This window comes from Ranitomeya variabilis, chromosome 4 (assembly GCF_051348905.1).
Source record: "Ranitomeya variabilis isolate aRanVar5 chromosome 4, aRanVar5.hap1, whole genome shotgun sequence".
Classification (NCBI taxonomy): domain Eukaryota; kingdom Metazoa; phylum Chordata; class Amphibia; order Anura; family Dendrobatidae; genus Ranitomeya; species Ranitomeya variabilis.
The window spans coordinates 582,333,061-582,346,018 of NC_135235.1; the positions used below are offsets into that span (position 1 = coordinate 582,333,061).

At 45.7% G+C, this 12,958-nt stretch overlaps 1 protein-coding gene across 1 annotated transcript in view; it reads left to right on the plus strand.

The window, feature by feature from the left end:
* Positions 1-9,505, plus strand: part of STMN3 (stathmin 3) — a 45,130-nt gene extending 35,625 nt beyond the window's left edge. The window contains exons 4-5 of the mRNA XM_077253007.1: positions 8,784-8,975; positions 9,173-9,505. Of these exons, the coding sequence (XP_077109122.1) occupies positions 8,784-8,975; positions 9,173-9,232 (252 nt within the window). The 3' untranslated portion in view covers positions 9,233-9,505. The remainder of the gene's footprint in view (positions 1-8,783; positions 8,976-9,172) is intronic.
* Positions 9,506-12,958: the final 3,453 nt, after the last annotated feature.

A 12,958-nucleotide genomic window follows, 5' to 3' on the forward strand; every position in this document is an offset into this window, starting at 1 on the left:
GAGTTTCCTCTCCTTCAGACCCTGGGAACCATCAGGATACCTTCCAATACTTGGTGTCCCATTGACTTGTATTGGTATCGGGTATCGGTATCGGCGGTATCGGGTATCGGTATCGGCGATATCCGATACTTTTCGGGTATCGGCCGATACTATCCGATACCGATACTTTCAAGTATCGGACGGTATCGCTCAACACTAGTTCCTTTCATCATAGGCCTTGTTGACCTCTCTCCAAATGTAACGTTTATGGTTGTGGCCAAAAAGTTCAATTTTGGTCTCATCACTTCAAATTACCTTGTTCCAGAAGTTCTGAGGCTTGTCTCTGCGTTGTTTTGCATATTGTAGGCAAGATACTTTGCGGCATTTGTGCAGTAATAGCTTTCTTCTGGCGACTCGACCATGCAGCCCATTTTTCTTCAAGTGCCTCCTTATTGTGCATCTTGAAACAGCCACACCGCTAGTTTTCAGAGATTCCTGTATTTCAGCTGATGTTATTTGTGGGTGGTTCTTTGCATCCCAAATAATTTTCCTCACAGTTGTGGATGACATTTTTGTTGGTCTACCTGACCGTGGTTTTGTTTTGACAGAGCCCCTGATTTTCCATTTGTTAATCACAGTTTGAACAGTACTGATTGGCAATTATCAATTCCTTGGATATCTTTTTATATCCCTTTTCTGTTTTATACAATTCAACTACCTTTTCCCGTAGATCCTTTAATAATTGTTTTTGCTTCCCCATAACTCAAATCCAGAAATGTCAGTGGCTGGATGAAAGATGCAAGAGTCTGTCTGGATCCCATAAACTCACTCAGCTTTTATGCACGCACGCTGATTACAAGCAAACAGCTCACAGCTGAGGATGTTACCTTTAGTAGCCATTCAAACCCATTTATGTCAACTTCTGTGTATGTTACCAGGCCAAAATCACCAGCGTATGTGAACTGATGATCAGGGTCATTTGGATGTTTTGGGTTGTCATAAATGATTTAAAAAGAGAAAACACAGTAGTTTGACAATAAATGGCTTCACTCAAACACTAACCATGAGTGGAGGAAAAGTTTTGGTGTTATCATTCATATTCTCTGAAAAAGGCCAGGAAAGCAAAAATTTTGCAGAGGTATGTAAACTTTTGAGCAACTGTATAGTGATATGGATCATGCTGGCATAACCTGGGAATCTCCTGTATATAATTATATATGTTGGTACTATATAAAAATAAAGATTCTTATTATATGTACAGCTGGTATAAGTAATACATCTTCTGGATACAGTTATATGGAGCATGCTGGTATAGCCTGGGTATCTCCTGTATATAAGTATATCTGTACAGCTGGTATAAGTTATACATCTTCTGTATACAGTGATATGGAGCATGCTGGTATAACCTGGAAATCTCCTGTATATAATTAAACTAGATGGTGGTCCGATTCTAATGCATTGGGTATTCTAGAATATGCATGTCCACGAAGTATATAGCACAGTCCACGTAGTATATTACCCAGCCACGTAGTATATTGCCCAAACACGCAGTATATTGCCCAGTCACGTAGTATATTGCCCAGCCACGTAGTATATTGCACAGCCACGTAGTATATTGCCCAGTCACGTAGTATATTGCCCAACCACGTAGTATATTGCCCAGTCACGTAGTATATTGCCCAGCCACGTAGTATATTGCACAGCCCACGCAGTATATTGCCCAGCCACGTAGTATATTGCCCAGCCACGTAGTATATTGCCCAGCCACGTAGTATATTGCCCAGTCACGTAGTATATTGCCCAGTCACGTAGTATATTGCCCAGTCACGTAGTATATTGCCCAGCCACGTAGTATATTGCCCAGTTACCTAGTATATTGCCCAGTGACGTATTATATTCCCCAGCCACGTAGTATATTGCCCAGTTACGTAGTATATTGCCCAGTGACGTAGTATACAGCACAGAGCCACGTAGTATATTGCCCAGCCACGTAGTATATTGGCCAGCCACGTAGTATATTGCCCAGCCACGTATGTCACAGGTTAAAAAATAAACATATACTCACCTTCCGAGGGCCCCTTGTAGTCCTGTTGTCTGTGTGCGGTGCACGCGCCAGCTTCCGGTCCCAGGGTTGGTATGAGCGCAGGACCTGTGATGACGTTGCGGTCACATGACCATGACGTCATGGCAGGTCCTTCTTGCATAGCATCCTTAGCACCGGAACCTGCAGGCGCGAGCGCATCGTCGGACTACGGAAGGTGAGAATCAGGGCCGGACTGGCCATTAGGCACTTCTGGCAAATGCCAGAAGGGCCGGTGCCAGTAGTGGGCCGCTGCACTGTTCCTCCTCCGACTGCAGCCGCCGAGACAGGAGCAGGGAGCAGCGCGGGCAAAAGGAAAGGTGAGGAGTGTTTTTTTTTTAACTGGACTGTGTGGCCATTTTTTTTGGGGGGAAGAGATGAGATGTGGGCTGTGCTCTATATATCCCTGTGTGGGCTGTGCTCTATATATCCCTGTGTGGGCTGTGCTCTATATATCCCTGTGTGGGCTGTGCTCTATATATCCCTGTGTGGGCTGTGCTGTAGATACCCCTGTGTGGGTTGTGCTCTATATATCCCTGTGTGGGCTGTGCTGTATATACCCCTGTGTGGGCTGTGCTGTATATTCCCGTGGGGGCTGTGCTGTATATACCCCTGTGTGGGCTGTGCTCTATATATCCCTGTGTGGGCTGTGCTGTATATACCACTGTGTGGGCTGTGCTGTATATACCCCTGTGTGGGCTGTGCTGTATATACCCCTGTGTGGGCTGTGCTCTATATATCCCTGTGTGGGCTGTGCTGTATATACCACTGTGTGGGCTGTGCTGTATATACCCCTGTGTGGGCTGTGCTGTATATACCACTGTGTTGGCTGTGCTGTATATACCACTGTGTGGGCTGTGCTGTATATATCACTGTGTGGGCTGTGCTGTATATACCCCTATGTGGGCTGTGCTGTATATACCCCTGTGTGGGCTGTGCTCTATATACCCCTATGTGGGCTGTGCTGTATATACCACTGTGTGGGCTGTGCTGTATATAGCACTGTGTGGGCTGTGCTGTATATAGCACTGTGTGGGCTGTGCTGTATATACCACTGTGTGGGCTGTGCTGTATATAGCACTGTGTGGGCTGTGCTGTATATAGCACTGTGTGGGCTGTGCTGTATATAGCACTGTGTGGGCTGTGCTGTATATAGCACTGTGTGGGCTGTGCTGTATAGAGCACTGTGTGGGCTGTGCTGTATAGAGCACTGTGTGGGCTGTGCTGTATGTAGCAATGTGTGGGCTGCGCTGTATATAGCACTGTGTGGGCTGCGCTGTATATAGCACTGTGTGGGCTGTGCTGTATATAGCACTGTGTGGGCTGTGCTGTATATAGCACTGTGTGGGCTGTGCTGTATATAGCACTGTGTGGGCTGTGCTGTATACTACTACGCGGGCTGTGCTGTATACTACTACGCGGGCTGTGCTATATTATGCAGGCTGTGCTATATACTATGCAAGTTGTGCTATATACTATGCAGGCTTTGCTATATACTATAGGGGGTATATTATATTCTATGGGGGAGGCCGTGTTATATACTATGTGGCTGTGTTATATACTATTGCGGGGGTATATTATATTCTGTAGGGGAGGCTGTGTTATATACTATGGGTGTATATTATATTCTATGGGGGAGGCGGTCTTATATACTATGGGGGGCTGCATTATATTCTATGGGGGGCTACATTATATATTATGGGGAGGTGGGCTGTATTATATTCTATGGGGGGCTGTATTAGATTTTATGAGGGATGATTGCATCATACTCTGATGTGGCTGCATTATATTCTATGGGGAGGTGGGCTGTATTCTATTCTATTCGGGGCTACATTAAATTCTATGGGGGGCTGTATTATATTTATATTCTATGAGGGGTGATTTCATCATACTCTATGGGGGGGCTGCATTATATTCTATGGGGGGTTACATTATACTCTGGAGTGGCTGCATTATACTCTGTAGGGTGGTGGCTGCATTATACTGTATGTGGGCTGCATTATACTGTATCGAAGACTATGGGGAATACGTTATACTATATGAAGAACTATGGGGTGCATTATACTATGGGAAGTGAATTGTACTACATGGATGACTATAGCGGTGCATTATACTATATGGAGCACTATGAGGAGTGTATTATGCTCTGTGGAGGACTGAGCAGTGTATTTTAATATATGGAAGTGTGTCCTAAAAGTGTGGATTACATTAGAATTAAAACCTGAATTGAACCTGAAAGGAACTGAAGGTAACTGGCCAGTCACTGCAAACAATGTTTCAGTTTGTTTTCAATTTTACCCCTATAATCTTTCACTTTCTGCTACCTCCCCCAATCCCCACACCAAGTAAGGAACTGTTCATCTCCTCTTCAATCCTCCCCATCCATCTCACCTCCTCAGAAATGTTCCTCACCATACAATCCTCTGTCTCAAAGCACAGGCAGCCCCCTCATGCCCTCTCCTGCTCCCACCTGCTAACACTATCTCTGCTCCTTCTCACTGCTGGTGATATCTCTCCAAATCCTGGTCCTCCTCACCATATTCCCACAGTCATTTCTACCTCCCATCCACGCTCCATCACAAACTTCCGTATCCTCTCTAATCTTATACCCATTCACCCAGCCACCGCTTCCCCAGTCCCACTAACAGGAGCTCTGTGGAACGCTCGCTCTGTCTGTAACAAGCTTTCCTACATCCATGATCTTTTTGTTACTACCAAACTTTCCTTCCTCGCCATCACCGAAACCTGGCTCACCCCTTCTGACACAGCCTCCCCTGCTGCACTCTCTTACGGTGGCTTCCACCTTTCTCACACCCCGCCCCAGCAGCAAGCATGGCGGAGGAGTTGGTTTTCTCCTGTCAGATAACTGCTCCTTCACCCCAATCCCACTTCCACCCTGTTACCCTCCCTTCCTTTGAGGTGCACTCTGTGCGCATCTACTCCCCCTCCAACTGGCTGCCATTTACCGCCCCCCAGGGCCAGCCACCACCTTCTTTGACCACTTCACCACCTGGCTACTTCATTTCCTTTCTGCGGACATCCCCACTATCATCATGGGCGATTTCAACATCCCCATTGACACTTCCCTCTCAGCTGCCACTAAACTTCTATCTCTCACTTCCTCCTTCAGCCTCACTCAATGGTCTTCTGCAGCCACTCACAAAGATGGTCACACACTGGACCTAATCTTCACCCGCCTCTGTTCCCTATCTAACCTCTCTAACTCACCTCTTCCACTCTCTGACCGAAACCTTCTCACATTCTCATCTCTCTCCACTCCATGTCTACAACCCCCACCCCACTAACTTTCACACCCTCGCAGAAATGTTAAACATCTTGACCTACATTCATTCTCTGAATCCCTCCTCCCTCTCACAGACATAAGTTCCATACACAATGCGGATGACGCTGCCGCTCTATATAACACCACAATAGCTGTAGCTTTGGAATCTGCTGCCCCACTTACACATACCAAAGCTCGCAAAATCAACAGACAGCCCTGGCACACCAGCCTGACCAAAGAACTGAGGCGAGCTTCCAGGGCTGCTGAGCGCAGATGGAAAAGATCCCACTCCAACGAGCACTTCATCGTATTCAAACAGTCCCTCACTACTTTCAAGACCACACTCGCCACATCTAAACAAACCTACTTCTCATCTCATATCCTCCCTGTCTCACAACCCTAAACAGTTATTCAACACCTTCAATTCTCTCCTCCGTCCCCCAGCACCTCCTTCCTCCCCACTTATCTCCGCTGAAGACTTTGCCTCATTTTTCAAGAAGATTGATAGCATCAGAGACAGTTTTGGCCAACAACCCCCAGAGCCCTTCCTCCCGACTTCCCAGCCCTCCACCTCCAAAACCAACTTCTCCACCATTACAGAAGATCAACTCGCCACTCTACTCTCAAGATCACATCTCATCACCTGTGCACTTGACCCGATCCCATCCCACCTCATCCCAAACCTCACCACAGTCTTCATCCCAACCCTAACCCATCTCTTCAACCTATCACTAACAACTGGTGTTTTCCCCTCAAGCTTTAAACATGCCTCCATCACACCTATCCTCAAAAAGCCCTCTCTTGACCCATTCTCTGTATCTAGCTATCGCCCTATATCACTTCTCCCTTATGCCTCCAAACTACTGGAACAGCACATTTAACTGTCCTCCCATCTCTCTTCTTGCTCCCTCTTTGACCGCTTACAATCTGGCTTCCGGTCACACCATTCCACTGAAACTGCCCTAACTAAGGTCACCAACGACCTCTTAACCGCCAAGAGCAAGCGACACTACTCTGTCCTCCTCCTCCTCGACCTGTCGGCTGCCTTTGACACAGTGGACCATTCCCTATTATTACAGACCCTCTCATCCCTTGGCATCACTGACTTGGCCCTATCCTGGATCTCATCATACCTAACAGACCGGACATTCAGCGTCTCCCACTCACACACCACCTCCTCACCTCGCCCCCTATCTGTCTGAGTCCCGCAAGGTTCAGTCCTTGGGCCCCTTCTCTTCTCCATTTACACCTTTGGCCTGGGACAGCTCATAGAATCTCATGGCTTTCAGTATCACCTGCTGATGACACACAGATCTACATCTCTGGACCAGATATCACCTCCCTACTAACCAGAATCCCTCAATGTCTGTCCACTATTTCATCCTTCTTCTCCTCTAGATTTCTGAAACTTAACATGGACAAAACAGAATTCATCATCTTTCCCCCATCTCACGCGACCCCCCCAACGAACCTAACCATTACAGTAAATGGCTGCCCACTCTCCTCAGTCCCACAAGCTCGCTGCCTCGGGGTAATCCTTGACGCTGATCTCTCCTTCAAACCACATATCCAAGCCCTTTCCACTTCCTGCCGACTTCAATTCAAAAATATTTCACGAATCCGTTCATTCCTCAACCAAGAATCTGCAAAAACCCTAGTCCATGCCCTCATCATCTCTCGCCTTGACTACTGCAACCTCCTGCTCTGTGGCCTCCCCTCGAACACTCTCGCACCCCTCCAATCTATTCTAAACTCTGCTGCCCGACTAATCCACCTGTCCCCCCGCTATTCCCCGGCCTCTCCCCTCTGTCAATCCCTTCACTGGCTCCCCATTGCCCAGAGACTCCAGTACAAAACCCTAACCATGACGTACAAAGCCATCCACAACCTGTCTCCTCCATACATCTGTGACCTCGTCTCCCGGTACTTACCTACACGCAACCTCCGATCCTCACAAGATCTCCTTCTCTACTCCCCTCTTATCTCCTCTTCCCACAATCGTATACAAAATTTCTCTCGCGTATCACCCCTACTCTGGAACCCTCTACCACAACACATTAGACTCTCGCCTACCATCGAAATCTTCAAAAAGAACCTGAAGACCCACCTCTTCGGACAAGCCTACAACCTGCAGTAACCACCGATCAACTAAACCGCTGCATGACCAGCTCTATCCTCACCTACTGTATTCTCACCCATCCCTTGTAGATTGTGAGCCTTCGCGGGCAGGGTCCTCTCTCCTCCTGTACCAGTTATGACTTGTATTGTTTAAGATTATTGTACTTGTTTTTATGTATACCACTCCTCACATGTAAAGCGCCATGGAATAAATGGCGCTATAACAATAAATAATAATATGGAGGACTATAGGGAGTGTATTATACTATATGGAGGACTGTGCTGCGCATTATAATATATGGAGGACTATGGGGTGTATTTTACTAAACAAGTAAAATGCTGCATATTCAGATTTTTTTGCCGGAACAAAAATCATTGTTCTCAGCAGCACATCGCCAGCGTAAATTGTAGATGTGCTGCTGATAACATGATACTGTATGGTGATCTGTTAGTGATCGTTCTGTCCCATCATTCTGTCTCAGACGGTGGAAAGAGGCCGGGAAACAAGCGTTGAACAACTTCAGTATGGTCGATCAAACTCATTTAGCGGCCTGAACTCAGCGCATGTAAATACAACCGAAATGCTTTTGTGTGATGTGCAATATGTTAACATTTGGGGCCCCATTTTAAACATCGCCTAGGGCCCCACTTTGCCTAAAACCGGCCCAGCCTACAAGTATACAAAGATATTATACAGTCACTATGTGACAAGTGGGCCTGTGTAACTTCAAATGCCAGGGCTGAATTTTAGTCCCAGTCCGGCCCTGGTGAGAATAGCAGGTTTTTTGTTTATTATTTTTAACATTAGATCTTTTTACTATTGATGCTGCATAGACAGCATCAATAGTAAAAACGTGGTGACACAGGGTTAATAGTGGCGGTAACGGAGTGCGTAACCCGCGGCATAACACGGTCCGTTACCGCTGGCATTAACCCTGTGTGAGCGGTGACTGACTGGAGGGGAGTATGCGGGCGCCAAGCGCTGACTGCAGGGGAGTAGGGAGGGACTAATCGGACTGTGCCCGTCGCTGATTGGTCGCGGCAGCTATGACAGGCAGCTGGCGAGACCAATCAGCGACGCGGGATTTCCGTGACGGAAGTTGCCGACAGAAAGACGGAAGTACCCCTTAGACAATTATATATATAGATATGTACAGCTGGTATAAGTTACTCATCTTCTTGATACATTTATATGGAGCATGCTGGTATAACCTGAGCGTCTTCTGCATATAGTTGTATATGTACAGCTGGTACAACCTGGGCATCGGTTGCATACATTTTGCAGATGGTCTTTTCTACCATATGACTCGTCTTTTCCCTCAGACCCAGGAAGCTCATGTGCTGAAACAGCTTGCCGAGAAGAGGGAACACGAGCGGGATGTTCTGCACAGGGCAATAGAAGACAATAACAACTTCAGCAAAATGGCGGAGGAAAAACTCAACTACAAGATGGAGCTGAGCAAGGAGATACGCGACGCCCACTTGGCGGCTCTCAGGGAGCGTCTCCGCGAGAAGGTATCCAGCAAGGCACTGCCATTTCATTACGCAGACACACATATATTTTTTTCTTCTAATTGCATCGACTTGGCAGCAATCAGAATGATCAGTGAATAGAGTCTACCATTAAGCCATTCTTAGAGCATTAGAACTCCCACCCCAGCTTTAGTGAGGATTGTCTTATTGTATGATAACCTGTGGTTCTGTATTTCCAGGAGGTTCATGCAGAGGAGGTCCGCAAGAACAAGAAGCAGGGGGAGGAGAAGTCTGGATAGGGGCCGCCGCCGCTGTAGACTTCCATGCCAGCTCTCAATAAGAAAACAGCAAACAAAACTATTTTATGTACATGTCATTAGTCATTTCATCACACAATCCCTCCCCGGCTGCCCCCATCCCTCCTGATCTGTCACCATCATGACCCGGTCGCCCTGGAGTAATGAGGTTCATAAGGTTATGCCATACAGTTCGCACGTCTGCAGATTCTGCCAGAGAATTGTGCCCCTCGCATATTTTATTTTTAAACCATATAAATTACAATTGTTCGACCATTTGGCGTCCAGTTCATTGTGTGATACAAGCAACAGCTGGGAGGAGATAGAAATGGGATTGAAAGGGGACTTAACAATTCCACAATTGTTTTTTGTTTTGATATTTTACCATGTTCACTAAATGCTAAAACTGATCTGCCATTATGCTTTCCCAGGTCATAATGAGTTCAGAGACACCAAACATATCTAGGTACTTTTTTATTTGTGGTGAAAAAAAAATCCAAAGTTCCTAAAAAAAAAAAAAAAAAAAAAAAAGTCGCCATTTTCCAAGACCCGTAGCGTCTCAATTGTTCGTGATCTGGAGTTGGGTGAGAGCTTATTATTTGCCTGCCGAGCTGACGTTTTTATTGATAACTTTTATATGTAGATTCGATCTTTTCATTGCCCGTTATTACATTTTAATGCAATGTAGTGGTGATCAAAAAAAGAAATTCTTTTTTTTTTTTCATTTTTTTCTCATTATGCCGTCTACCGATCTGATTTTATATATTAATATATCAATCGATTCTGAACGTGGCGATACCAAATATATTACTTTTTCTTATTATTTTGAATTGGGAGTGATTTGAACTTTTATATTTTTAAATATTTTTCAAAACATTAGACTAGAAGCTGCCATAAGCCGATCGCTTGTGCTACACAGAGCAGGAATTCAGCCGTGCTGTGTGTGGCATAAATGCTCATTTGCTATGAGCGCCAACCGCTTGGTGGCACTCATAGCAATCCGGCAATGACAACCACAGGGGTCTCCTGCAAACCCCGGGTTGTAATGCCAACCTATCGGTGACCTGCGGTCATGTGACACGGGCACCGCTGGATGGGATTAGTGACACACTTACGGTACGAGCATGTTAAATGCTGCTATCAGATATTGTCAGCCGTGGGTGGATCGCAATTCCAGCCGCTGCTGTTGGGGGCACGTCAGCTGATGAAATCATTTGACATGTGCCGGAAAAGTTGCAGGCTCAGCGCCGGAGCAAGCAGCAAACAAGGGGAGACAACCTTCGACATCCCTAAACGTCTAAGGTTGGAAAGAGGTTAATGAATAGATCTTGGAATTATAATAATTTCCACAATTGGATGTGTTTTGATAAAATGTTCCTGTGCCGAGATAATCTTATACATGTGCCCCTGCTGTGTACTGTGTAGTGTCTGACCGTACAGGGACATGGTCTGATCATACAACAGATCCTGGGCAGGGAGGAAGAAAAAAAGTATACAGACATTACAGCATGGGATCGTAGCAGATTGGTTTTGTTAGGAATAACATCTCCCTGCCTAGTTTTAAGCAATGTTTTACCTCAAAGAAAGAATGATTTATGACCCCGTTCCGTAATGTCTGTATACTCTTTTCCTTCCTTCCCTGCCCAGCAGATGTGGTATGATCAGACCATGTCCCTGTACGGTCAGACACAGACATTACACAGTACATATAGTGGGAAAAATAAGTATTTGATACACTGCCAATTTTGCAGTTTTTTTCCACCTACAAAGATTGGAGAGGTCTGTAATTTGTATCATAGGTACAACTTCAACTGTGAGAGGCAGAAACTAAAAACAAAACCAGAAATTCACATTGTATGATTTTTACATAAGATTTTATTGCATGAATTAAGTATTAGATCATCATCTACCAACCAGCAAGAATTCTGGCTCTCACAGACCTGTTAGTTTTTCTTTTAGAAACCCTCCTACTCTGCACTCATTACTTGTATTAATTGCACCTGTTAGAGCTCGTCACCTCTATAAAAGACACCTGTATTAATCAACACACACACTTAATCAATCACACTCCAACCTCTCCACCATGGCCAAGACCAAAGAGCTGGCTAAGGACACCTGGGATAAAACTGTAGACCTGCATAAAGCTGGGATGGGGTACAGGACAATAGGAAAGCAGCTTGGTGAGAAGGCAACAACTGTTGGCACAATTATTAGAAAATGGAGGAAACCCAAGATGACTCAATTTTCCAGTTTGGGGCTCCATGAAAGATCTCGCCTTGTGGGGTAAGGAAGATTCTGAGAAAGATAAGGAATCATCCCAGAATTAAATTGGACGACCTGGTCAATGGAAAAGAGCAAAGACCACAGTCTCAAACATTACTATCAGTAACACACTACACCATCATGGATTTAAATCCTGCAGGGCACGCAAGGTGTCAATGCTCACACTAGCACATGTCCAGGCCAGTTTGAAGTTTGCCAATGCCCATCTGTCTAATCCAGAGGAGGCATGGGAGAAGGTCATGTGGTCAAATGAGACCAAAATATAGAACTTTTTGGTATCAACTCCACTCGCCATGTTTGGAGGAAGAAGTATGAGTACAACCCCAAGAACATAATCCCAACCATGAAGCATGGTGGGGGAAACATCATACTTTGGGGGTGCTTTTTCAGCAAAGGGAACAGGACGATTGCACTGTATTGAAGGGAGGATGGATAGGGATTGGCCACTAAGGAGTGGTTCCATCAGAAGCATTTCAAGGTACTACAGTCTTCAGACCTGAACCCAATAAAACATCTTTGGAGGGAGCTGGAGCTCAATATTGCCCATTGACAGCCCAGAAACCTGAAAGATCTGGAGAAGATCTGTATGGAGGAGTGGGTCAAAATCCCTGCTGCAGTGTGTGCAAACTTGGTCAAGAAATATAGGAAAGTCTGACCTCTGTAACTACAAAGGTTTCTGTACCAAATATTAAGTTCTGTTTTTCTATTATATCAAATACTTATTCCATGCAATAAAATGCAAACTAATTATGTAAGAATCATACAATGTGATTTTCTGTTGTTTTTTTTTTATTTTTAGATTCTGTCTCTCAGTTGAAGTGTACCTACGATAAAAATTACGCACCTCTCCATTGTTTGTAGGTGGGAAAACGTGCAAAATCTGCAGTGTATCAAATATTTATTATCCTCACTGTAGCAGGAGCACATTTATAAGATTATCTCAGCATAGGAAAACATGTTTCAAACACATCCAATTGTGGAAATTAATATTATTGTCCCAGTAGCGTAGCTACTGGGGGGGCAGAGGGGGCCATCGCCCCGGGCCCTGTCACATGAAGGGGCCCACCGGGAGCCAGGGCCACTACTGTGAGGAGGCAGAACACCGCATAGGAGCAGAGCAGTATAATGTCTGCTCCCGTCTGATGGAGACTCTGCACGCTGCTAGCACAGTGACGGCTGCAGTCTCCCCCCTGCAGTGAATGGTTTCGCCCGTCTGACCTGATCATGAAGGCTGCAGTTTTCTTCACTCTGTGCACGCTGGGATTGGCTCAGGCACGCTGGGTCCTAGTGCCCACAGCTTGCATTTTACTCACACTTCCTGGTCCTGCCTGCAGTGCAAACGTTATCAGTAAGTGGGGATGGAACTTATTAGGTTTAGTAAATTCAGGTATGTCACTGTGAGACTGTTGGGGTATTGTGGGCGCTGAAATTGAATGAGGGGGGACA